We start from the raw sequence: 25,112 nt of genomic DNA on the forward strand, positions 1-25,112 counted from the left end.
CTCTTGAAATCTTTCTCTCCGCTTCTTTTGCGTGATGGCAATGGAGAGGATCAGGGAGAGAACGCCTACAGAAGTCAATTGCTTTTTTCTCTCCCCACCACCAGACCATACAGACTGAAGAATTTCTTTTAAGAGTACTGGAAGCTGTTTGCGTAGCGTGCCTGTGCCCCCCAGTCCAGGCTGCGGTGCAATCACGGGTTTTGATACCCAGCAAACAGCTTACTTTCTTGCCATCCCTTTTTCTCCAATCTCTCCGCTCCGCAAGGGGGAATTGTACCAATAGAGAATATTTGTAGCTCAGGGTCGAAACGAGGGGTCCTTGGCGGTCTCTGAGCTTGGCGGTTTTCTTGCAAATGTTTGTTTACATGACTCTGGCAGTCGTGAAGACGTTCCCAAGTTGGGGTAAGGAAACGGCTGCCTCAAAAACAGAGCTCAGGCAGAGGATAACGCGAGGATGGCAGGAGGCCATACAGGGCCGCAAAATCACATTTTCAACGCCATCATAGCCGCGAACGGCCACGGAGCAAAAGGCGAGTAAGCGAGGACCAGGCGCAAAGGAAGAAAGACGCCCCGCGCGGTAACCGCCGCAGCCTCGTCCGGGCTTCGGGGCGGGGGGAAGACCCCGCTGAAGGGAGAGCGGTTCCCCGGCCCGGAGGAGGCTCGAGCCCCCCCGCCGGACCCCCGAGGCAGCCCCGCGTCGGGATCAGCTCCTGCCCTGGACCGCTCGCGCCGCGCCGATCCTCGGCAGCCCCGCCGAGTCGCCCGCGCCGAATCCCGCGCACCTGCCGCCGCCAGCTTACCGGGGGGGGGGACTCGCAGGGCGAGACGACCGCGCGAAGACGAGGGAGGCAACGGCCTTTCAGACGATCCCGCCCGCCCCCCCCCTCGGAGGCAACGGGTCCTTCCGCGGCCGAAGGAAGCCTGGCGAGCGTCTCCCGCAGCGCGGCTCCCCCGAGCCGGGAGGCACCTGGGCGGCGGCGGCGGGTCTCCCTAGCGACGGGCGCTGGATCGCGGCGCCGCCGGAGCCATCCGAGCGCCCTGGCCCCCCTCCCTCCCCCCGGCTGGAACGCAAGCGCCGAACCGCCCCCCCCGGGCCAGCCGGAGGGGCCAAGCGCCCACGGGCTCGACTCCCCTCCCCCCCCCCGCGTCGCCCCGGGAGGCAGCCAAGAGCCGCGACCCCCCCCCCCCGCCCAATCTCTGGGCGCCCCAGCTTCTCCCTGGCGGGACAGGGAGCCCCGCAAGCCGGCCGCCCCCTCCCTCCCTCCCTCCCTCCCCCTCCTTCCCGGGAGCAGCCGCGCGGGCAGGCAAGAGTCCTCCGGAGACACCAGGCAGAGGGAAAAAACTTTTATAGCTTGGCCAACAGAACCACCAGGCAACGGGGGGGGGGAGAGACAAATAGGGGAATCAAATGTTGGGGGACCACACACACAAACACACACACACCCCCGGTCTTCCCGAGGGACCAGCCACTCCACAGAGGAAGGTTAAGTGCTCCTGCAGCAGGCAGATCTGGAGATCTCCAAGGCTCAATTATGGAGGGCGCCCTGGAGGACGGCACTCCCCCCCATACGCTTATTCTGCACCCCATTTGGAGGGAGGGAACTGTGGGAAATTGCTTGGGCTCCAGTGGGGAGCAGGCTGTCCCAATGTTTGCGAGGGAAAACAGACACTCAAAGACACCCCCGCACAGGGCCGGAATGGAGTCAGTGCAAAAGGAGAGCAGGGCAGAAGGGGAGGGGGCCTGCTGCTTAGGTGGATGGACGGAAACCCCTCCCCCCACCCCTCAGCGCAGGGAGAGGGGCTGGGGGGCAGGGACAAAGCCAGCCTCCATCAGTCTCTGGGGAGGGGCCGGGCGCAAGCAGACCCTCGGCAGGAATACAAAAATAAAACCTCTAGGAGCCCTTGGGGGAAGCGAGGGAGCCAGGGGGCCAAATGCGGGAGCTCCCTCCTCCTGCCTGTCCAGCTACTTGACGCCAAAAGTCTTGGGAGGGGGGATTTAAAAGGGGGGGAGGAGGAGAGAGCCTCTCCATCCTGTTCCCAGGTTAATTCGGCTTCTGCTGCTTTACTCGTCCAGGGGGCCAGGGCTGAAAGGAGCCCCCGCATCAACAGCAGCCAGTCTCTCCCCCCCCCCCCGAACCAGGGCAGCTGCCCCTACGAAATGTTGTGCCCCCCCCCCCCCCGGGCACAGCAGGAGAGACAGAGTCACAAGGCCGCTGCCGGGCAAGAATCGGATCCCTGAAGGCCGAGCGGGTGGGTGGACGGACAGGCAGAGGACTTGCTGGCACCCTCCAATGGCTCACGCAGCATCCACAGGGCAGGCAGAGCAACACAACAACGCCGAGTTGTTTGGGGAAAGAGCTGGCAGCGCCATCCTTCGTGGGAGAAGCCCCCGGCCCAGGAATCACATGCAGGCCACCGGCCTCCTGCGGGCAGAAGAGGGGCGGCCATCACTTCTGCAGCCGTGGCAGGAGGCAGCCGGGCCTGGCCCAAGAATGCCCCTCCCCATGGCAGCAGGCAGGGCAAGGAAGCCAAGACGGGGAGGGGGGGAGAGACTCACTTCTCCGCCTCAATGCTGCCCCCGTCCCTGTCGCAGCCGCTAGCGGTCTCCTCGGCATCGTCCTCGCTGAGGTCCATGTTCAACTCGTTCCCAGCCTCGGAATGAGTGTAGGTGGAGCCACTGCGGGGACAGAGGAGGGTCAGAAAACCCACCCGAGGCCGGGGACCCCCAGGGCCTCCGCCGGTCCTTGCTCACCTGATGGAGCGACAGGTGAAGAAGACGATCCGCTTCAAGCGCTTGTTGTAGAAGAAGTAGTTGAAGGACCACAGGCTCCCCTCCTCCCCGAAGGGGTCCGAGTCCAGGTCCGGGTTGTAGCTGCGGCACAGAAGGGGGAGGAGTTGCTGCTGCTGCAGTTGGGGGGGGCTCACTTAGGGGTGCCCCCCTCCCCCGCCCACCCCCCCAGGGCCTCCCGCCGGGGCCCACCTGTAGATGTCGCACTCGGACAGGCAGATCTCCTGGTCCACCGCATCCCACAGGTGAGGCTTCAGGGCGGTGAAATCTTCCCGGACGGCAGAAAAGAGGCTGCAGTTCACGGCATTCACCACCTGAAAAAGGCCCGCAAATGGACACGTGCAAGCGGGGAGGGGACTGGTGGGCCCTGGAAAGAAGACGGTGGGTCGGGAGGAGGAGACCCCAAGCCTTTCCAAGGGAGGCAGAAGCTGAAGGAGCAGCTTCCAGGAGCAGCCTGGCCTGGCGTGTCCGCCCCAGGCTGCCTGGTCAGAAACCGCCTCCAGATCAAGGACGGAGGACGGTGGGAGAAGGTGCCTCCTCCGAGATCCGGCCAGGCTGGATGACAGCGGGAGGAACACGGGCGGGAAGCAGGACAAAGCAGCCCAAGACTGGCCTCCACTTCCCTGAACGAGAGCGGTGGCCCTGCTGGGGAGACGCCCAGTGTGTGTGTGTCGGGGGGGGGGTCTCTGCTGCGGAGCTCTGTGGAGCAGGGACTGCTAGGCCAGAAGTGGCGACCTCCTGCCTGCCGAGTAACCTCAGGGCCGCTCAGGCACAGGAGGGCCCTCCTGTTCTCCCTCCGCTCTTCCAGCCCCCCCCCCCCCCGATCCCGGGCTCCCACCCAACGCCTTGGGCAAGCAGACCCAGGGCAGAGACTTCCAGCCGGCTGCAGGATAGGCTGCCCTGCCAGCGCAGCGGGCGAAGGACCCGCTTACCCAGTTGAGGCTGGGCTCCCGGCTGAACTCGTGGCTCTTGGCCGCGCTGAAGTCGTAGTCCGGGCGGAAAGATTCGTTCAGGGTGGCGATCAGGTAGAAGAGGGTCTTGCGGCTGCACTTGTCGCTGAGGGGACCCTCCTCGTCTCCACTCTGGCTCTTGCTGAGCCTGGCACGAGAGACACACCGCTTGGACCCCTGCCAGCTTTGGAAGGCGCGGCTGGGGCTCTCGCAGCGATCTGGATCCTGCTACGCTCAACTGGAGGGACGGGGAGGTGGGTGGAAGAGACGCTGCCCCGATCTCCCAACAGGGACTGGGTCACGCAGCCTTGGGGCAAAGGCTTCTTCTAAGGAGACCGGCCCTCCGGCCGCAGGCATGGCCTAGAAGGGGGGCTGGGAAGAGGCCCCTTTGCTACAACCCCTCCCTGCTCGCCCTTCCCCCTCCCGGCTCCAGCGGGAGCCCTGCTCTGGCAGCTCATGGGCGCTGCAAGCCGAGCGGCCTTTCCGGGAGGGCGGCCTCTGCACGGGAGGCTCGCCCTGGGAGCACCTACCGGTTAGGGCTGATGCCGGTGGTCTGGGGCGGCGAGAGGGCCTCCAGGACGTGGGGCTGACCCTCCTGGCAAAACTGCTTGAAGAGGTGCTTGTCGTCCCCAGCCATCTTGCAGGAATAGCTCTCTATCCTGGGGGGAGACAAACGGGTCCCTCTGAGCCCGGGGGCCATCGCTTCCTCCTGAGCGAGAGAAGCCGGCCACCTCTTTTTCAGGGAAGGCAAGGAGCCACCCAGCTTATCTGTTCAGATTACAGCGGCTGACCGCACTGCCAGAAACAGGCCAGAGGCCAGAGGGTGACCCTGCATAGGGCAGAACGCTCACCAAAGGGGCCTGCAGCCTCTCCCAGCCTCAGGGCTCCTCCTACACCTTTAAACACACCAGCAAGGCAAGTCAGCAGTAAGTCAGAATAAAGCTTCGTTCAGAGTTGCCTGGCGGCGAGATGGGCAACATATAAATTTAATAAATAATAATGTCATTGCTCTGCATCAGGATGGTTTTTCAGCCGAGGGGGGAGGGGGCAGAGGCTCCGCAAGGGATCTGCCAATTCTTTCTGACGGCCGAATTTTAAGGCAGATACAACTGGGGGCAGATCCACGACTCCTCAGGAGTCCTAATTAAAAAGTTGCAACTGCAAAAGGAGGAGCACAGAGCAAAGGAGGGAAGCGGTCTAGGTGGCCCCTGACAAGGATTCCAGTGAGGAGAAAGCGTGAAGCCGCCAGTGTGATTACACAAAGAGCTTAATAAAGATACGGTATGGAAACCAAAGATGACGGGAATGAAACAGAGATCTGGGAGAATTAAGGAAAAGACGAGAAAGGGGACCCCAACCGTAGGCTGGTCTCAGGAAAGAGAAGCTGCCGGAGCAGCTGAAGTCAGCAAAAGTTGCTGGAGAATAAACGTTCACAATCAGACAGGTTCACAGTCGCCCCAAAAGGAGAATCTCGCGGATGGTCGGCAGAGGAGGCCCAAAGGCCGAGCAGCTGCTTTGGTTCAAGGGGCCGTTCACAGGAGTCGCCTAACGGGTGGGTGGTGGGGGTGAGGCTCCTTCACAGGATGGGTTCTAGCACAGAATTGACACCAATCTACCAGGAATGCCTCAATGTGAAGTCATATTAATTATGGAAACCATAATTGAAGACTCCTATTACAAAGCGCACGGGTCTTCCACCCTCTCCCCGCACCCGTCCTTTCCTGCAAAGGAGCCGCCGTCACCTGCCAATAATGTGCGCGTCTCCCGTTTCCACTGTCAATTGGGAGTTGATGGCTTCAAAACTGGAGCTCTCCAACAACTTCATTATTGTACTTCCTGGTGCCAGAGCAGTCTTCGGTACTTTGCTGTGCAGTTAAATTCCCTGGCAGAGATAAAGGAGAGACCCCCTGGTTATTCCTCAGGAAAAGGAAGAGCGCGCTGCGTGGCTCAGCCGGGGGGGGGGAATCCCCAGCAGGGCACTCTCCTTACGGTTTGGGATGGCCTGAAAACCTGCCCTCAGAAGGGGAGCAGATTTGGGATGGGAGGATGCCCTGAAGAGAACCGGAGACATCATCCAAAGCCTTAAGCTGTGCCCTCAGAGATCCCCTCGGCTGCCCGAGGAAAAAGCTACAAGGCAAGGCGACGTGCAACTTTGCTCCTGCCGTTCTTCTCCACAGTTGGGAAAGTCCTCATTTGTGGTCAAGATCCCTTGTCGGGGTCGGAAGGAGGCTGCAGGGGCCACAGCCAAGTCTCTTCCAAAAAGAGCTTCCTTCCTCTGCTGCCTTGCTTAAAACCTTCCGCCCCTGCCTCCCCGTTACTCTCAATTCGGAAACTTAGCACAACAGCCAAAGCCAGAGTACCAGGGCTGAGGGTCTTTCCAGAGGCGGTGCTTTTGGCAGCTGCAGCAGCCATCCCTGCTGGAGAGCTCGGCCCTCGCTGCAAGAGGACAGGGCAGGCCGCCCAGGGTCCTCCTCGGAAGGTCTCCAGGCTGCCTCTGGGAAGCACCTCCCCCACGCCTGCCGGTTCAGGCCCAGAGCTCAGCAGGCAGGGCTGCTTGTGGCCCATCAGCCACGGCTGGGTTTAGGGCTGTCCCCTTGCCTTGCAGAGTCAGGCTGTGCTGGCCCTGCTCCAGTCAGGTCTCCGAGGGACAAGCCTGGGTGGGGCATCTCTATCTGGGGGTGCACTTCTGTTTGGCGTGCAACTCCAAAGCGATTCAGTGGGTTCCCTGGACCCCAAGACGGGACGGCGTGCGCTTGGTGGAGTCACAATAAGAGCATCTGAAGGGACCTTGGGGGTCTTCTAGTCCAGCCCCCTGCTCGAGCAGGAGACCCTTTGAGACAAGGGACTGTCCAATCTCTTCTGAAAGGGCTCCACTGTTGGAGCACCCACACCTGGGGGCAAGCTGTTCCACGGGTCAAATGAAATTCCTCTCTTCGGCCGGTTTCCTTCCGGCGCTTTCTGTCCGGCCTTCAGGGGCTTTGGCCAAGAGCTTGACGCCCCCCCTTTCTCTGGGGCAGCCCCCCAGATGCCGGAATTTCGGGGTCGCGCCACCGCCCCGCGGGCCGAGTCAGGGCAGCCTCCCGCGGAGGGCCCATCCGGGGCAGCCCGAAACGCCCGGCGCTGCCGCGGCCACCAGCCCGCCTTCGCCCGAGGCAGCAGGCCGGGGAAGAGCGGCCGCGGGAGGTTCCGCCGGCGAAAACTACCAAAACTACCCTTCCCGTGATGCCTCGCGCCGAACACCCCTCCCGCCCGGCCCCATGATGCCGCGCGCGCGCGCTGCCTGGTCCCGCCTGGGCGCGGGGCATGCCGGGCGATGTAGTCCCGCGGCTGAGGGGCTTCCCGGAGCGCCGTTACTCGCCTTCCAGGGGCCGCGTCCGCCTGCGCTCGGGGCGCTCAGGGGCTGGATGCCGTCGAGGGGCGCAGTCTCCCGGAGGAACTCGAGTCGGGCGCCGCCGTCGCCTCGGCGGCCACTCTTCGCCTCCAAGCGGCTTGCCGGAGCCCCACCCGCCTCGACATCTCCCCGGCTGGAAGAGCCACCGCGCCGCAACCGCCCGGCTCCCGCGAGCAAAGCCCCCGCTGGACGCCTCTCGTTCGGACGGGCGGCGGACGATAACAGCGGCGAGAAGCCGCGCCCTTCTCATCGAAGATTGTACGCCCGCCAGGCTCGCTGCTCTGATTGGAGAAAAGCGACGCCAATCGCAGGGAAGAGAGGACTTCGTGGCTGCCCTCTGCGTCAATCCACCTCAGCGTCCCGCCTCCGAGGCAGAGCCCGCCTCCCATTGGCCGGGACTTCAAGGGCGCGGTGTCGTCGACCAGGGAACAAAGGCGAGGGGGCGGCTGCCACTCAACGCCGGAGGCCCCGCCCAGCGCGCGCCCTCCCTCCGCCTGGGGTTCCTGAGTGGGGGCGGGGAGTGGGGTGGGGGGGCGTCCCGTCAAAGAGGGGTGTTGGAGGGCACCGGGTTGAAAGTCCTTGCTTGATATAAAGAGTCGGGGTGGGGCTGAAGGTGTGCGTGTGTGAGACACAGACACCTCCGAAGAGGAGTACGTATACAAAGGCACATCTGTACACATCAGTTTATTCTTCCTGGGGGCATCTAAAAATTCCAGAATTCTGCAGACTTCCAGAGAAGTCACGTGCCACGTCCACCTTTGTTAATCAGAAATAGAGTTGTCTGAATACAGGTAGTCCTCAGCTTACAACCACAACTGAGTCCACAATTTCTGTTGCTAAATGAGTTTTGCCCCATTTTACAACCTTTCCTGCCTCCATTGCCAAGTGAATCCTGCAATTGTTAAGTTAGTGACACGGTTGTTAAGTAAATTTGGCTTCCCCATTGACTTTGCTTGTCAGAAGGCTGCAAAAGGGGATCACACTGCAACCGTCGTAAATAGGAGCCTGTCGCCAAGCATCCGAATTTTGATCACGTGACAATGGGTAGCAAAGGTGGTCAGTTTTTTCAGTGCCTTTGCAACCTTGAGCAATCACTAAATGAAGTACGTAAGTGGAGAACTACCTGTGGAACACAAAAAGAAGCCGTCTGGGGACCGGCAGGAGGTGGGCACTGCCAGAGCAGCCAACGTGCCGTAGAGCCTCTCCTGGTGCGCCTTCTTTGCTGAGCAAACCTTTGGGAGCAGCACGTTTCTCCTCCTCTCAGAATGCGATGGCAGCTTCCAAAGAGGAGCAACTTAGGTGGCGGCTGGGCCAGTTACGTTCTCCAAGGGAGAAAGGAGCACCAGGGGCCAGTACTGGACCTAACCCATACTGGGGGGGGGGGGGGAAGGTCACAGTAACAAAGATGACCACTGCAGCCAAAATCAACCTATGGGTAGCCCTCCCTTAGGATCACAATCTCGGTCCTCGCCTCTGTTATGGCGAGTGCCATAGGGCCACTTCACTCAATGCCCACAGTCCTGGCTCTCCCAGCAGTGGTTAAGTAGGTCATTCAGTGAAGTGCCAGGGGGAAGGCCCAGGCCTCCTGGGCGTGATGGCGCAAGGAATGGGGCTGGGTGTGATGGAACGTAACGGTCTGGATTACACAAGAGCAAAAAGCAACTTGGTTCAGATACTGGAAGAGAGCTGATGTAGTTCCCATATTCAAAAAAGGGAAAAAAATAAATCCAGAAAACTACAGACCTATCAGCCTGACCTCAATACCTGGGAAGATTCTGGAAAAGATAATCAAACAACAAATCACCTTGATGCGAACAAAGTTATCACTAAAAGCCAACATGGGTTTGTCAAAAACAGATCGTGCCAGACAAACCTTATTGCATTCTTTGACCAAGTGACAAAACTAGTGGACCAGAGGAATGCTGTAGATATAATTTACTTGGATTTCAGTAAGGCATTTGATAAAGTAGATCACAACCTACTAGTTGATAAGATAGAAAAATGTGGGTTAGATAGCACCACCACCAGATGGATTCGTAGCTGGCTGACAGGCCGTACTCAGCGTGTGGTCCTCAATAGAACCGCATCTACATGGAAGGAAGTGTGTAGTGGGGTGCCCCAAGGCTCTGTTCTGGGCCCAGTGCTCTTCAATATCTTCATTAACAATTTGGATGAGGGGATAGATGGGGAACTCATCAAATTTGCAGAGGACACCAAGCTGGCAGGAATAGCCAATACTTCAGAAGATAGGCTTAAGATACAGGAGGATCTGGACAGACTCGAACACTAGGCACTATCTAACAAAATGAAATTCAATGGTGAAAAAAGTAAGGTTCTGCATTTAGGCAGGAAAAATCAAATGCACAGGTATAGTATAGGTGGTACTTTGCTTGACAGTAGTAACTGTGAGAGGGATCTCGGAGTCGTAGTGGACAATCACTTAAATATGAGCCAGCAGTATGCTGCAGCTTCCAAAAAAGCCAACACAGTGCTAGGCTGCATTAACAGAGGGATAGAATCAAGATCACGTGAAGTACTAATACCACTTTACAAGGCCTTGGTAAGGCCACACCTGGAATACTACATCCAGTTTTGGTCACCACTATGTAAAAAAGATGTCGAGACTCTAGAAAGAGTACAGAGAAGAGCAACAAAGATGATTGGGGGACTGGAGGTTAAAACATATAGGGAACGGTTGCTGGAATTGGGTATGTGTAGTTTAATGAAGAAAAGGGTGAGGGGTGACATAATAGCAATGTTCCAATATCTCAGGGGCTGCCACAAAGAAGAGGGAGTCAAGCTATTCTCCAAAGCACCTGAAGGCAGGACAAGAAGCAACGGATGGAAACTAGTCAAGGAGAGAAGCAACCTAGAACTAAGGAGAAATTTCCTGACCGTTAGAACAATTAACCAGTGGAACAACTTGCCTCCAGAAGTGGTGAATGCTCCAACAGTGGAAGTTTTTAAGAAGAGACTGGACAGCCATTTGTTTGAAATGGTATAGGGTTTCCTGCCTTAGCAGGGGGTTGGACTAGATGACCTCCAAGGTCCCTTCCAACTTCTTCTTCTTCTTCTTCTTCTTCTTCTTCTTCTTCTTCTTCTTCTTCTTTTTCCTTATTCTTATTATTATTATTTAGCCTCCAGGCCTTGGGATCTTCTTAGCTGCTCTTCTCTGAATTTTTTCTAAACTCTCAACATCTTTTTGTGATATAGTGACCAAAATTGGCTGTATTATTTCAAGTATGGTCTTACTAGGGTTTTATAAAGCAGTAATAATACCGTGATCTTGATTCTATGCCTCTCTTTATACAACCCAGGATTGTATTAGCTTTTTTGGCTGCTGCTGCACACTGCTGGCTCATAGTCAAGCGATCGTCCACTAGGACTCAAAAGGTCCCTCTCACAGTTGCTGTTTTTGAGCCAGGAGGCACCGCCTGTCCCCAAGAACCTCTAAGAAGAACAAGGGAGACCCCCTCCCCTCCTCTGGCCATCTCCAAGTCAAAAGGCTGCAAGAATCGAGATGTGGCAAGCGAGAGAGGAAGCAGTCAAGGCTGCAACTGAGCGATGCTAGGAAATCTGGAGAACAGCCAGTGGGTATGGCAGCAAATGTGGAGAATGGCCAGTTGGAGGAGTCCCACAACAAACTAAGATACGAAGCAGGAGATAAAGAGTATAGATAGACCTTGACTTATGACCATAATCGAGCCTAAAATTTACGTGGCTAAGTGACATAATTGTTAAGCAGATCGCTGAAGCTGTCAAGTTAGTAACCCAGCTATTAAGTGAATCTGCCTTCCCCATTACTTCGCTTGAAGAAGGTCGCAAAAGGGGATCACGTGATCCCTGGATGCTGTGATATGGCAGGCGTCTGAATTGTGACCGTGGGGAATACTGCATGGGTCTTTTAAGTGTGAAAAACCGTCCTAAGTCGCTTTTTCCAGTGGCGTTGTAACTTCAGCCGGTCACTATGCAAACTGTTGTAACTCGAGGACCCCTGTATTCGCGTGTTTGGGCCCGGGCGGGGGCCGCTCAGCACATCGTGCCCATCCGAGCCGTCCCATCCCATCCGCGCGGGCTCCAGCGATGCTTCCCGGGCACCGGGGGCTACAGAGGGTCGTCTCCGGGCGGGGCTGGCTGACAGGGCCAGAACCGGGCGCGGGTGCCGGAGAGGTCGAGCAGCGGCGGCCCCTTCGGCCTCCTCCAGCCTGGCGGGCCGGGCAACCTCGCCGAGCCCCTTCCCGGCTCTCCCTGCCATCGCGGGAGGGCTGGGCCGGGCGCCCAGCGGGAGGGGCGCGGGACTACGACTCCCGTCGTGCCCCGCGGCGGCTGCCGGATGAGTCGCCCGCGCTTCCGGCAAGGCGGCGCGCGGGGCTTCCGCTTCCGGCGGCGGCGGCGCGATGGCGGCGGCGCCGGACTCGTCCTCGGCGGCGGCGGCGGCGCCCGGCGGGCTGGTGGTGCTGGCCTCGGCTCGGGCCTTGTCCTCGCCGCCGGGCGCCCGGGAGGCGCAGCGCCTGCTCCGGCTCCAGCTGAGCGCGGCTCCCGGCCCGGAGCGCTTCCGCCTCGGCCTGCGCGGCGGCCCGGACTCCGGCCCTGAGCCGGTGAGGGAGGGAGGGAGGGGCGCTTCTCCCACCCCCGCTGCCCTCCGTCGGTCCGTCCGGGCGGGTGGGTGACGCTCCCTCTCCCGCGCCAGGTGGAGTACGGGCTGCGCGAGATCTCCTACGAGGCCCGGAGCGGCACCTGCCACGAGCTGAAGGTCCTGGCCCGGCCCGACGAGCCGCTGCTCTTCCACTTCGAGGACGAGCGGGAGGCGCAGGCCTGGTGGGCGGCGGTCAGCAGCTCCCTCCGCGAGGTGCAGAAAGGTCAGCCGCCGGAGAAGGAGGAGGAGGAGGAGGAGGCCTGAAGCGGGGCTCTCGCCGCCTGCTGCGCCAGCCCCCTCCCCGGAGCGGGTCCCGGCGGGTCTCTGGGCTGGCTCTGGCGCCTCCAGGCGGAGGGCGGGGATCCCGGTGACCCGGCGGATCTCCCAGGCGCCTTCCGTGGGAAACTCTTCGGGGAAATTGTGGCCAGAAACGCTCCCCGCTGGGCTGGCTGGTTTTCAAGGGAGGCCTTGCTGTGGGTCTCCCTCTGAGTGGCCCCCTCTGGGCTTCGGAGGATTTGGGGCTCTCTCGGCCAAAGGAGAACAGCCTTCCCCCCCCCCCCCCCAACGTTTTCTCTCTCCGGCTCCAGAAGGAAGCAATGGGCTCACCGGACGGCCACCTGCCCAGCCTTTGGCCACCCCGACTGCTCTTCCCTTGGAGACGGCAAAGAAAGGTTGGTGTGCGCTGCTCACTGATGACCGCTTATCCCTCGTAGGCCCTCGGATTGTTCAGGATAATTAAGTTGAAATACACGCAGCCGTGCTAAGTTTTGGAATCAGAGAAAAATATGTCCTTTTTTGATCTGAGCGCTTCTTATTTTGCTAGGTCTCTTGGCAGCTCTCCGTTTCTTGGAACGTTTGTGGATCGCCTGCAAGGGCTGGGGGTCGTTGGCACCCTGCTCCCCGACTTCTGTGGGCAGTCCCAGTTGCGGTTCATGGGGGATGAGCAGGCTGACCATCTGCCCCGCTTTATTTAATACACGCGCCTGGGGTGCATTTGACAGTTTGGGGTCCAATATCCTCGATAGGCAGGTGATAGCCAGACTGAAGGGGAGATACAGGTTGTCCTCGACTTACGATCTCAGTTGAGCCCAAAATTTCTGTTGCTCAGGGAGACATTGGTTAAGTGCATTTTGCCCCATTTTATGACCTTTCTTGCCACAGATGAATCACTGCAGTTTTTTAGTTAGTAACTTGGTTGTTACGTGAATCTGGCTTCCCCATTGACTTTTCCTGTCAGAAGGTCGTAAAAGGGGATCACTGCAACTGTCATAAATTTGAGTCAGCTGCCAAAAATTTGATCACGTGACCATGGGGATGCTGCAGTGGTCATAAGTGAGAAAAATGGTCATGTTGCTTTTCTTCAGTGCCTTTGTAACTTTAGACAGTCACTAAACGAACTATTGCGTGTCAAGGATCACCTGTATAGCAGTCTATAAGTCTATAAGATCTCGGTGGGAAGAAACAGATGAAGACTTAGAGCGATTAATCCTGAAACCGATCCTGGTTATTAGCTAACTGTGATAGTTCTAGGTCAAGGTAGAGCTTGCGTGACCTCGAGGTTCCCCTGGAGTCAAAGCTCCTGATGGATCAGGACTTGGAAGCTGTGGTCAAGAGAGCCCTTGGCCAGTTTTAGCCAGTGGAATCTTTGAGGGCAAAGAAGGCCTCACTGGGCTGCATTGACCGGGACACTGACTGGTGGTGGTGGGGCTCTGAGGAAGCAGTGAAAGGGCTATCTAGATGATCTTCTGCCAGCTGGGAGCTTGACCCATGCCCACCCTGGCTTTGTGGGGCTGAGGACACTGAAGTTACCACTGCCTCATGAGTGTGTCTGTGTGTGTGTTCCAACAGCTTTGAAAGAAGCTGTGATTCCTTCCTTCCTGATAAGATCCTCCCTGAATCCACTGGTGTTAGATAAACTATTACCTAGTTACCAAACTTTTAAGAGAATGTTATTTGAGGCACCAGGAGCGTATTAAACACAGTACGGAGAAGTCTTTGTTTATTATTATTTAGGTTTACAAGACCACCAACCATACTCAGAAGGCACATTTCCTGTCTGGAATTAATTTTAAAAAAATTGTAAAATATCATTAAAGTTCACATGCTACAGTTCATCCCAATGCACAGAGTGGCTGCCAGTTTCCTTTTGATTTTGGGCTACCGTAGACTTAACACGGCTGTCCTCCTGTAAAGCCAATTCACTACTGACTCTGGGCACATACAGGTTAAAAACAGACACACCACCTAAAACCAAACCATACAGAGCTCTAAGCTTTATTTAAGCTGCATGATTTACCTCCAACTCTGTTCAGGTGGGACTCGGGTAAGACTGAAAGAGCACTGATCCATCTTGCTGTTTTGCAGAGCTTCCACTCCTCCAGCACGTGGGCACCATCAGTTGTAGGGGGGGGGAGGTGGCTCTGGTGGTCTCCGTGTTAAAGGGGTTCCATGGGAAGTCAACCCTCTCCCCTGTTTGGCGTTCGGTATCATTCCCACCCTGAGCTGACGAGTGTCAGGGTCTGGATGAGAGTAGATGAGATGAAGATGCTGCTTGGCCATCAGGCCTCCCCACTCAAACCCATGTTATCTCTGGATGGTCAGAAACTCTCCTGACGGAAGAGGTTTCTCTTCCAGATTCACCACTGTCGCTGATTCAGGGGTGGAAACTATGGCCCAGGAGCCTTTGCCCACCTTTGGGTGGAGCCCCAGTTGTGACCTTACCCAAGAAAGGAAGGCCTGGTGGCTATGTACCCCGTGCCCCTGTTTAGACGGCTGCAGTGCTCTTTACCTGAAGCTAAGGACCGCTTGGATGCTCAGCCACAGAGCCCAGCATGATGGGCTGGCTGGTTGCTATCGCTGGGAACGCATTGGGCATATACGTCAGGCCCGCACTGGCTGCTACCTATTAGCATCTGGGTGTCATTTAAAGTCATGGGTTTTTTTTAATCTATAAAGCCCTTTGTGGCTTGGCTCTCACCTGAAAGGTCCCAACCTCTTAGATCAGGGGTGTCAAACTGCCGGCCTGCAGGCCAGATGCATCATCTGGAAGCTGCACCCACCCCGTTGCCGGCAATGGCAAAGCAGTCCCGATACGTCTCATGACGTCACGGGTTTGACATGTCCGTCTTAGATCATCCAGGGAAAAGCTGCTTGTGGTTCCCTGTCCTCCAGGTGATATGAAGGGAATTGGAGGCAGCCACGGCCCGCCGGTATGGTCATCCTGGACAGTTCAGGCTGGTCCAAGCGCCTTCGGGAAAAGGTTGAAGATGCGGCTCCTCTGGGGAGGGTGGGAACCTTCTGGGGCTCATCTTTTTGTCCTTATTTCCCTGTTAGGATTTTTTAAGCTTACCGAGGATGTTTAATATTTGCTTTCTACAACGTGAGCAGGGCACAAGCCAGGACTGCAGTAAACAAACGATAGTCTCCTCTTTGCTTCCTCAGAAGACTTGGTGCTCCATCTTTCTGCAGCCATCGAACTTGGAAACGAGGAAGAGGCCATGCGGTGCGCTTCCTTGCTTGCGCAGCAGCACACAGCTCTGCACATCCAGCTGAAGGAGTCCTGCTACCCTGCCAGCCAGATCAGGTGAGTCAGGAGAGAGGGAGGCCTCTGGCCGGGCTCCTGTCCTTTGCGGGGGGCTCCTCCTCTTTAACCGGTGCTCGCTTCCTCTTAGCATGAAGGTGCAAGTGGAAGACGCCTCCTATTCTGCCAACATCACGGCCCAGGTCCACATGCACACCACCATCGCCGCCCTCAGGCAACAGGTACTCGGCTTGCTTCGTCTCCCCTCCGGGCCAGCCTCTGGAAAGGGGGCATTGGGCAGGCTCATGGGGCAGTGGGAAGGCCTGCTTAGGCCCTGCAGCTGCGCAGCCCCCATGTGCCCGCCTGCTTTGCCCACCAGGTCTTTCAGGATTATGGATTCCACCCCACTGTCCAGCGCTGGATTATTGGGCAGTGCCTGTGCGTGGACGACCGAACGGTTGGGTCCTATGGAATCCGGAAGGATGGCGATACGGCCTTCCTCTACCTGCTCTCAGCAAAGCGAGCCAACCTCTCCGAGCAGCGTTACAAGGAGGACAAGGACTGGGTGGTGCTCCAGCCACCCCCCTCCGCCATCCCTGGCAGCTCTGACGGCCGGCACAGAGGCGTAGCCGGTTCTTTGCCAAACAGAGGTGAGCAGGGAAAACACGTCTTTTCCACCCCCCCTCCCAATGGCTCGGGAGGACGTTTGTGTGCCTGTGCTGGCCTTCACTCCCCGCTTGGAAGGTGGCCGGGCTGATGCCAAGGCTTTTCTCTGCCCACAGGCGGGAAAGAGCTCAACAGGAAGACGGACATTGGGGAGATCACTCGCTTCCTGGATTCTGTGCATATGAGTAAAATCCTTCCCTGCCGCACTCAATCCCCCACGACCCCAGCTGCGGCCCCCAATTCTCCTGTGCAGGTAGGTAGATCCCGGGGCGGGAGTCGGCTCCCCTCTGCCCCCAGTCAGCTGACATCTGAGCCCTGCCCACGTGCCCTGCTCTCCCATGGGCAGCCTTGACTCATCGCTGCCCGGCAGGTGGCACTGAGGCAGGGCTCCCTCCCTCCGCTGCCCAGGCCGGCTGGTCGTGTCCCACCTGCACATTCATCAACAAGCCCACCCGCCCCGGCTGCGAAATGTGCAGCACTGACCGCCCTGCTGGCTACGTGGTCCCTGGGAGCTACCGGCCAGACGAGGTGGAACGCTGGCGGATGCAGCAGGAGAAGGAGGGCATCCTGCAGTACCAGAAGGTGGGCCGCTTGCGGTGGGAGTAGGGATGGGGCGGGGGAGGGGGGAAAACCTTCTCTTTGTTGGAAGCATTTTGCCTCTCAGGCAAAAGAGCTGGCAACCTGTCTCTGCCCGGGCTCAGGCCTTCCACCCGGTGAAGCCACATCTTGCCGAACCAGCTCCCCCTCAGCCTGGAGGAGACTGCAGATCTGCCAATGCAAGGCTGTGTTTTTAGAATGCCGAATTCCTAAAAGTTTAAATTGCAGATTTAAAATTTACTTAAAGTCTGTGCTCCTTCAACAATGTCAAGGCAGTGAAAGTACACATTTCCCCAGGGCTGAAAGAGCAGGCACCAATCCTTGCTCCAGAGGGAGGGTTTGCAGACCCGGGAGCGCTTCTCCTGAGAGCGTGAAGAGTGTGGGTGTGTCAGGGCCCTCTCTTGGGGGCCTCTCCAGAAGGGCCTCCCCTTCCGCAGATCTTAATGCTGGAACTCCCTTCGTGGGGGAAGCAGCGCCTCTGCCAGGCCGGGCTTCTCAAAATCAGCCGCCACCCCAGAGACAGTTGTGTCTGGGGAGCAGCTGCAACCAGCTCAGGCCTTTCTCCATGCTGGCATCCCAGGAGGCAGCTCCAGCCCCCTTTTGGGGTCACTTCCATGGAGAACGCGTGGGGGAGGTCGGGCTGGGATGTCAGCCGGGGTGGGCATGGTCGCCCAGTTTGACAGGCTCAGGAAGAGGGGTAGCATCCCAGGTGGCTGTGGCAGGTGAAGAAGGCTCAGTGGTGGGGAAAGAGGACTCAGCCCTCCGGTTTCAGGTGTGGGGGGGTCTCCTTCAGTGGGACTGTACAGAACTCGGGACTGTCTGTGACTCGTAAGGACCGACGTAGATGAGCGTTGTGTATTATTAAAGCTTTCTGTGTAGAATTAGAAACGCCATACGCGTTTTGTCTTTTTATAACTCCTGTGGCTTTTGTGAAAGTGACCTGTGCAGTTTCTACTGTATTGTTACTTATTTTTATTTGGTGTGGCATCCTGTACCCTGCAAGAACTCCTCCATCTTTGAGGCCCCCGACCAGGCTTGTGGGGAGGGAGTGAAAAGCGAGGGGGAGGCAGCGGTTCTCGGGCCCCTGATGACTCTCTTCTCTTCTTTCTTTTTTCTCTTGCGGCAGGAAAAGGGAAGGAGAGAGGACAGTCCAGCCGTGCCCTATGCCCACAACCTTGGGCCCCTGGACGACTTCATCCACCTCTCCCCGGAGTTCTCGTAGCTGCACTTGCAGCCCTGCCCAGCTCCTCTGGCGCGACAGGCTCTTTGCCCCGACTGAGGCGGGCAGCAGAGCCCTCCTTTGAGACAGAGAGAGAGAGAGAGAGAAACGGGCAAGGCCCCGAGGAGGGGAGGGGGGAGGGGGGCTATGCTTGGCCTCCGTTCCTTTACCCAACGATTCAGGCCAGGGTTGCCGTCCCCTGTTGGGACTGGGAACCCCCTGGGGGGCCGGGTTGCAGCCAAAGGAAGTGGGAGGACAGGCCAGAGTAGCGAGGGTCGTTCTGGCTGGAGGGGCTGCTCTGGCTGCCAGTGGGGACTGAGGACCTCCCTGCCACCCTCCCCAACTAGCACGTTGGGCCTTGACAGGCCGGTCTCTGCCCCGGAAGCAGCCCAAGGATTAGGCGCCGTGTGGTGCGAGAGGGAGGCTGGAAACGGAGGTGCCCCATTGATTTCCTCCACCGCCTCCCTGGGATGCGCTTCGGAGAGTTAGAAGGTGTCCTTTTGCCAGGTTCCTTGGCAGGAGACGGCTGGGCTGGGAGGCAGTGGCCCGCCGGGGAGGGGCCAGGCGTTACTGAGCGTGTTCCAAGCTGGAGAGCCCCAGGACCAGGTGACCTTTTCTTGGGGTGCTTGGCCCGGCCTGCCTACTGGCGAGCATCAGCAGAGGGCTGAATTCCAGAGAAGGGGGGGCTTCCGAGTCCTTCCCTAAAGGTGGCTTTGGGTGCCGTTCTGAGGTGGGTTAATTTCTGCATCTTGCGTTTGAAGTTTTGAAATGAATTGGAGAACTTGTTCCATTAAAAGACGCCTTTGGGCCACATGGCCCATCCAGAGAATCTGCATTGCTTTCTTGACTGAGCCAGGGAGGGAGAGATTCCCCCCCCCGCCGCTGCCCAATGAAGGCAAGTGGGGAAGAAGTCCTTGTGTGGAATTCCCCCAGGAGGAGGTCTGGGGAGCAAAGAGGGTCCCCTTCTGAGGGGTCCCCCTGCTGCCCTCTGCAGCCAGAAAGGCGCCTTCCCTCCTTGCAGCTGGCATCCCCCGAGGGAGTCACCTGGCCGAGCTCCTGTGCTGACGTCCTGTTGGGGCAGGAGGGGCTTGAAAGAAGAGGGGGAATGAAGTGGGGAGAGGAGGGTGGAGCCCCTCCACCCCCCAAAAAAACCCAGAGTCCCTTGACCACAGCTCTTGAAGCGATGCGTGGCCGCCTCGTGGGTACCAGGTTCGTGACGTCTGGGTGGGTGGGCCAGGAGGAGCCCTGCCTCTTCGGCTGCATAAGTTAAAAAAAACAAAACACCCAGAGTGGCTGAGAGTCGAGCAGCATATACATTTAATATTACAGTTTATCGGAGGAAAGGGGCGTAGAGAGTTGCCTTCCCAAGAAATGGATCTGTAGTTTTGTCAGCAAGGATGGCGATTTTCCACCTCCCCCTCGGAAAAACACCCAATATCTGTGCACACTCGCTAATCTAATGTGCTCCCCCGTTTTGCCATTGCTTGGGTTTACAGGCTAGGATGTAATCTTATGTCTCGCAGCTAAGTGGCTGAATCAACAAGTTCACCCTGTTTTCTACCAACCCAGTTAGCTTCTTCTTTTGATCCCCCTCCCCAGTGCCAGTCTGAAAGCCTGAATGGGTAACTGCTCGAAAGCCCTGCAGCCAGCTGAGCCCCAGCAGAACCCCGGCTCGGGTCACTGAAACCCAGAGGAAGTGGGTGGGGGGGCCTGTCTGTTTTAGCAAAGGTGTGCAGGAGCGTCAGCACTGCCTGGAAGATGTTTCTGAACAGACCAGCCTGGCCTCGGGGAGCAAAATGCAGGGTGGGGGCAGGGAGCATCAGCCCTCGGTCGCTGTGCAAGTTGGTCCCTTCTGAATGGTCCTGAGCTGCCAGGGCCCCAGGAAGGAGGGTACAGCTAGCCCTGGTGGGAAGCACAGCTGCTTGGTTAGCGATCCTATTGCCTTTTAAAATAAAAGTATTCTGCAGGAAAATATGTGCCTTTTTTAAAAAACGGAAAGCCTGCAATAGCAATATATAAAACCCCAATCCCAAAACATGGCTCAAGAGCCAGGAGAGTCAAATGCAAGGATCTGCTTACTTGGGGAGAGGTTTATCCTGGTTGGATTTAGATCAGTTCAAGATTCATTTTGTTTCTTTGTTAAGCCATTGGATAAGCCCAACTTTTGCCAGCAAAGCCGGGGTCCTGGCCAAACCGTGCCTTATCCATGCTGTAGGTCACCCATCCACTGGGATTGGCAAAAATGCCACAATGGGCTTGTTTGACTTGGCACAGAGAGTAATTATTGTGCATTCTAAAGTAGTAATAAAGTTGAAGGGACCTTGGAGGTCATTTAGTCCAACCCTCTACTCAGGCAGGAAACCCTATACCACATTTCAGACAAGTGGCTGTCCAGGCTCTTCTTAAAAACCTCCAGTGTTGGAGCATTCACAACTTCTGGAGGCAGGTTATTCCACTAGTTAATTGTTCTGTCAGGAAATTCTTCCTAAATTCCAGGTTGGTTCTCTCCTTGATGAGTTTTGCTACCTTGCTTCTTGTCCTGCTTTCAGGGGCTTTGGAGAATAGCTTGACTCCCTCTTCTTTGTGGCAGGCCCTCAAATATTGGGACACTGCTATCATGTCCCCCCTAGTCCATTTCCTTAGACCAGACACGCCCAATTCCAGCAACCGTTCCTTATATGTTTTAGTCTCCCATCCCCCGATCATCTTTGCTGCTCTTCTCTGCCCTCTTTCCAGAGTCCCAGCGTCTTTTGTACATTGTGGTGACCAAAACTGGGTGCAATGTTCCAAGTGTTCCAAGGACTGCGACTGCAGGATGCAAAAGCCCTTTGAGCACATCCTGAGCGTCACCTTCTGCTTCCTTTGCCAGAAATGGAGCTTAGGGGTCTTTTGCATACACTCTCCTCGGCAACTTCACCATTTATTTTAATTGGAAAGGTGGCTGTCTGGGGAAGGTATGATCGACCTTCTGGTGCCCATGAACGAGTTGACCTAGTTCACCGGACCCTTTTTTTCCCATTGACGTTTTGGATACCAAAGGCTTCCCCAGTGTTTACCATGGAAAGTGCTCTGTGCCGGGGTCACAAGGACGAATATGCAAGAACCCTTTGGGGGGAGGGGGGCTGGCCTTGGCTGGAGTGGCCCTCTGCTTGAAAGAGCAGTGCTCAGGGTGGGAATCCTGGAGCCTCGGGGGCCAAGGGGCTGCCTGGGGAAGGCAAGTCGGTGCAGCGGGGAAAGGGGGGGGGGCTTGCCTGACTCACATCAAGCTTCATTGGGGTTGGCTATTAGAAATGGGTGGGCATAACGGCCAGGCAGCTGGAACCCCCTGCGCTGGCGTGCTGGTTGCTGCTCGGCACTAAATCCTTGAAGACACTCCTCAATCTGTCCAGCCAGGGCAGGACCATTGCCTTCCGCTTGGCGAGGATCTTCTTCAGACCGTCTTCTGTGAATTCCAGTTTTCCTCTAATGACCCTGGAACGTCGTTTTGAGATTTGGTAGAGGAGAGAGAATATTGCCTTTTTGGCTGGTTAGGGTTTCTGTGCTCAGTCCTTCCCCAACAAGGCCCTGCCCGGAGCCTGTTTCAGTTGTTTTAATGGGCAGCTGTGAATTCCGTTAGCTGTTCCGATGTTATTGGTTCCCTCTGCAGTATCCTGATACGTCCATTTCGTTGAGCATTCTCATTTCAGGGCTGCTGTCTGAGTTCAGCTGCCTTGGGCTAGCTTTACAGGGAGGGAGTGGGTTTCAAAGGTGACAAAATGATTCACTGAGAAAGAAGCAGCTTTTAAAATAACAGTGAAGGGCTCTGGTGAGCAACAATATGGCTTCCTTGTTCTCTCTAGGGCGGGATGGAAGCTTTCAGCTGTGAAGCTGCTGCAGAAAAGCCCCGGACCTCTTGCTCCCCCCCCCCCGCTTGCAAAGAAGGCACCTCCTCAGGGCCTGAGGCTCAGGCCAGGCTAGGCTGGGAATGCCTGGAACACCAAAGGGGCTTCTCCTGTAAACCCCACTGGCAAAATCTGCCTCGTAGCATCTGATGGGGGCTGTGCCAGAGGGGCGGAGAAAGGCGCTCCGGTCAGCAGTTAGGCACGCACTGCAGGAGGATAAGGGGGGGGGAGGCAGTAAGGAGGGGGTGGCTTATGGAACCGAAGTGCCCTTAAGGCTGGCTCTGTTGTCACCCAGCAGCTTCAGCCTCCAAGGCCACAGAGACGTCCCCGTTTCTCAGTTGTGCTGCGCTCATCCTGTGCCCTCGCAGGGCCTTCCGTGCCAGAGGGCTCTGGGAAGCAGGGGTGATGCGCAGTAGGCATTTCACAGAGTTGTGCCAGTAACACTTCCAGGGATTCTGCTCCGATCCCGCCTTCCTTTTGCAACCCTCTGGGCGCTCTGCCTTTCAGGCCTCTGGGGCTGGGGGGGGGGGCTTTTCTGCCAGCTGCCAAGCCCAGCTTCCTGCCCTTCCTCCTGCAGGCCCTGGAGCAGGAGCGGCTGCAGAATTTCCAGCAGCTGTGCCAGCTGGAGGACGAGGCTCTGGTGCCCAACCAGGAGGAGATGGAATGCCGGATCTGCTACCTGAAGGTGGAGCCGGGCAACGGGGTGCTGCTGAGGGAGTGTCTGCACAGCTTCTGCAGGTGAGACGCCTCGAAGGAGGCGGGGCTGGGCCCCACCTCAAGCCCTGCTCTGAGCCGCCCTCTCCTTCCGCAGAGCCTGCCTGCGCCAGCTGGTCAACTGCAACCAGGACCCCCAGGTGTCCTGCCCCTTTCGGGACGATTCCTATGCCTGCACCAGCCACCTCCAAGACCGGGAGATCCGGGCGGTGAGTCCATACTGGGAAGCTGCCAGAGAAGCGCCTGAAGGCACCTACAGAGGGTGGCGCACGCACGCACACACCCACACCCACCCACCCCTACCTCCCTCCCTCTTGGCACTGCTCTGAGCCAGCTCCTCCCTCCCCGCAGCTGGTGACCTGGGACGAGTACGAGCGCTTCCTGGAGCGCCGGCTGGCTGTGGCTGAGAGCCGGGCGCAGAACAGCTACCACTGCCGGACGGCCGACTGCCTTGGTTGGTGCGTCTACGAGGACGACGTCAACGAGTTCCGCTGCCCAATTTGCTGGGCCCAGAACTGCCTCGTCTGCAAGGTGGGCCCAGCGGGCGACACCTCGGACCCCCCGCCCTGGCTTGGACTGGGAGCCAGACAAAGTGGAGATGCCCCTGAGCGCCCCATTTGCACCCTTCCGCTACGCCTTCTCCCACGAGACCAGCAGCCAGAGACAAGCCCCCACTTTCGTATTTCCCTGCGCTCCTCCCCTGCCAGGGATGGCTGGTTCCTAAGGCCCCGGGTTCAAGTTGGTGGATTTGGCAGAGTTGCGGCCCTCTGCCCGGGAGGACAGTGCCCTGACAGGGGAGCCCATCTAAACCTTGCTGGCCGGCTGCAGCTGAAAGCAGGGGGCAGATGCTACAGATGGGGTGGGTTCTTGCCCCTTGCACTGGGGGGGGGGCTTGCAGGGTGGAAGGGCTGAGCCTGAAACGGCCTCTGCCCGCAGGCCATTCACGAGGGCATGAACTGCAAGCAGTACCAGGACAAGTTACGCTCCCAGGCTCACAACGATGCCGCTGCCCGGGAGACGAACAACATGCTGAAGGTGAGCAGCTCTCCCCTCCGGGGGCGTGGGGGGGCACCTCCTTCACCAAGAGCGCTGGCCCCCCACCCCCCTTGCGCTAGGGAGCCTGTGTCTTCCGAGCACATGACTGCGCCCTCTGTCCCGGCAGATGCTGGTGCAGCTGGGGGAGGCCATGCACTGCCCCGCCTGCCGCATCGTGGTGCAGAAGAAGGGCGGCTGTGACTGGATCAGGTGCCCCGTCTGCCAGACAGAGATCTGCTGGGTGACCAAAGGCCCACGCTGGGGGCCAGGGGTACGTGTCCTCAGTGGGGCGGGAGGAGATGGGTGGGGAGGAGAAGGCAAGCAGGGCCAAACTTCTTCCCTGCTCTCGCGCTGTCCCAAGCCCTCTGGCTGCTGGGCCTGGCTGCCCTCTGGGGAGCCCACAGGTATTCTGCTTGGAGTGGAGCTCTTGTAACAAGGGGCCATTTCCGCATTTTAGAAGGCAGGGGTGGGTGTGTTTTTGTGTGACTGCACACAAGTGCAAGGACGTTCGTGAACTAAAACTCCTCTGGCCCCTCCTGACCAGCCTGTCTGATGCTTCAGAAAGGGTGAGAGCATCCCAGGAGGCTGCCTCCTCGGAAGCTGCAGAAGGGGCCACCGGTTCCCTCCCCCTCCCAGCTCATCCCAAAGGGCCCGGGATAGCTGATACTGCACCGCCTCTGGCCCGCCTGCCCAAACAGGGAAGAGCTGCCACATCCAGGCCTTGAACAGCCCAGGAGTTAAGCGTTGGGAGCCAAGCAGGCTGCCTCTGGCTCTGGACCCCGCAAGTGGCTGTCTGCCTGCCCAAAGGCTGGTGGGCCCCCGATGCAGCCTGGCTTCTTTCCGCCAACTGCCGAAGCGGCTCTCTTCTGAGCCGCATCAGATCGCCTGCCCTGGAGTAGGCAGGGGCTGGGATAGCCAGGCCTCAGGAAGACGGCAGGCTTTGGGAAACCGAGCCTCAGCGTTTCCCAGGGGTGCAGTGGCGGAAGGCAAAGGGGGCAGGAGGGGAGCGGGTGGGTTTCAACCCTGGCGACACGGAGGGGCAGGAGGAGGCTGCAGGGGAGGGTGGCCTGCCAGGTCACCCCACTCACCCGTTTCTTGCAGGGCCACGGTGACATCAGCGGGGGCTGTCGGTGCAACGTGAACGGAGAGAGATGCCACCGGCTGTGCCAGAACTGTCACTGAGCGCTTGCCAAGAGGAAGCGGGCAGGCAGACTTCCGCCCCCCCCCCATCTCAATAGATGAGCTGGGTGGAGCTCCACCTGGCTGCTGGGCTTTTTTATTGGGGGGGGGGTGTTTCCCTACTTAGCTCTTCCTCCCCTTCCTGGACTTCTAACTGCATGGCGGGTAAAAACAGGCGACTCTTTGCAGCTTTGGCAGATGCTGCAGTGCCAGCCCAGGGCTCGAAAGACAGCAACGGAGGGATGCCTGCTTTCTGACTTCACTTGCAGGGGGAGAGTCAGAAAATCAGTTGGTCTCTCCCTCCCTCCCGTTACCTGATTCCTTCCCCTACCCCAAAAGGCTTTAACTGACACTTCTGGGCAACCAAGGCGCAGCTATATAAACTTTCAGAGAGTGAAACCAGAAGGAAGGGGGGACCCCAGCTCTAGGCTGCTGCACAGGTGGGGAGAACCTTCCCAATAAAAGAAAAACATGCCAGCCCTGAGCCGGTGATTCTTTTCAGGGCCGAGGAAGATTTGCAAGGGAAGGGAAGGGGG

The 25,112-nt window shown here is 58.0% G+C and overlaps 2 protein-coding genes across 4 annotated transcripts; one reads left to right on the forward strand and one right to left on the reverse strand.

Annotated features, from left to right (window-relative positions):
• Positions 1–1,328: 1,328 nt before the first annotated feature.
• MAF1 (MAF1 homolog, negative regulator of RNA polymerase III) lies at positions 1,329–7,358 on the reverse strand. Its single transcript, XM_083357920.1, has 8 exons — positions 7,097–7,358; positions 5,481–5,620; positions 4,269–4,397; positions 3,721–3,886; positions 2,981–3,102; positions 2,753–2,872; positions 2,558–2,677; positions 1,329–2,423 (listed from the first exon to the last, which is right to left on the reverse strand). The coding sequence occupies exons 2-8, from the start codon at positions 5,561–5,563 to the stop codon at positions 2,402–2,404; spliced, it is 762 nt and encodes a 253-aa protein (XP_083214046.1). The 5' UTR covers positions 5,564–5,620; positions 7,097–7,358; the 3' UTR covers positions 1,329–2,401.
• Positions 7,359–11,516: 4,158 nt separating this feature from the next.
• Positions 11,517–25,053, forward strand: SHARPIN (SHANK associated RH domain interactor). Of its 3 annotated transcripts, none has more exons than XM_083358428.1 (14): positions 11,517–11,727; positions 11,820–11,988; positions 12,353–12,436; positions 15,207–15,348; positions 15,437–15,527; positions 15,665–15,935; positions 16,068–16,204; positions 16,360–16,533; positions 22,226–22,386; positions 22,460–22,571; positions 22,714–22,893; positions 23,299–23,397; positions 23,525–23,668; positions 24,499–25,053. In XM_083358428.1, the coding sequence occupies exons 1-14, from the start codon at positions 11,527–11,529 to the stop codon at positions 24,577–24,579; spliced, it is 2,046 nt and encodes a 681-aa protein (XP_083214554.1). In that variant the 5' UTR covers positions 11,517–11,526; the 3' UTR covers positions 24,580–25,053. The 3 variants fall into 3 exon arrangements, 2 of the variants coding, with proteins under 2 accessions (XP_083214554.1, XP_083214555.1); XM_083358429.1 differs by having other exon boundaries at positions 15,210–15,348; XR_014491976.1 differs by lacking the exon at positions 24,499–25,053 and having other exon boundaries at positions 22,714–22,820; positions 23,525–23,664.
• The last annotated feature ends 59 nt before the right edge of the window (positions 25,054–25,112 follow it).

This window comes from Vipera ursinii (assembly GCF_947247035.1).
Source record: "Vipera ursinii genome assembly, chromosome: 3".
Taxonomy (NCBI): Eukaryota; Metazoa; Chordata; class Lepidosauria; order Squamata; family Viperidae; genus Vipera; species Vipera ursinii.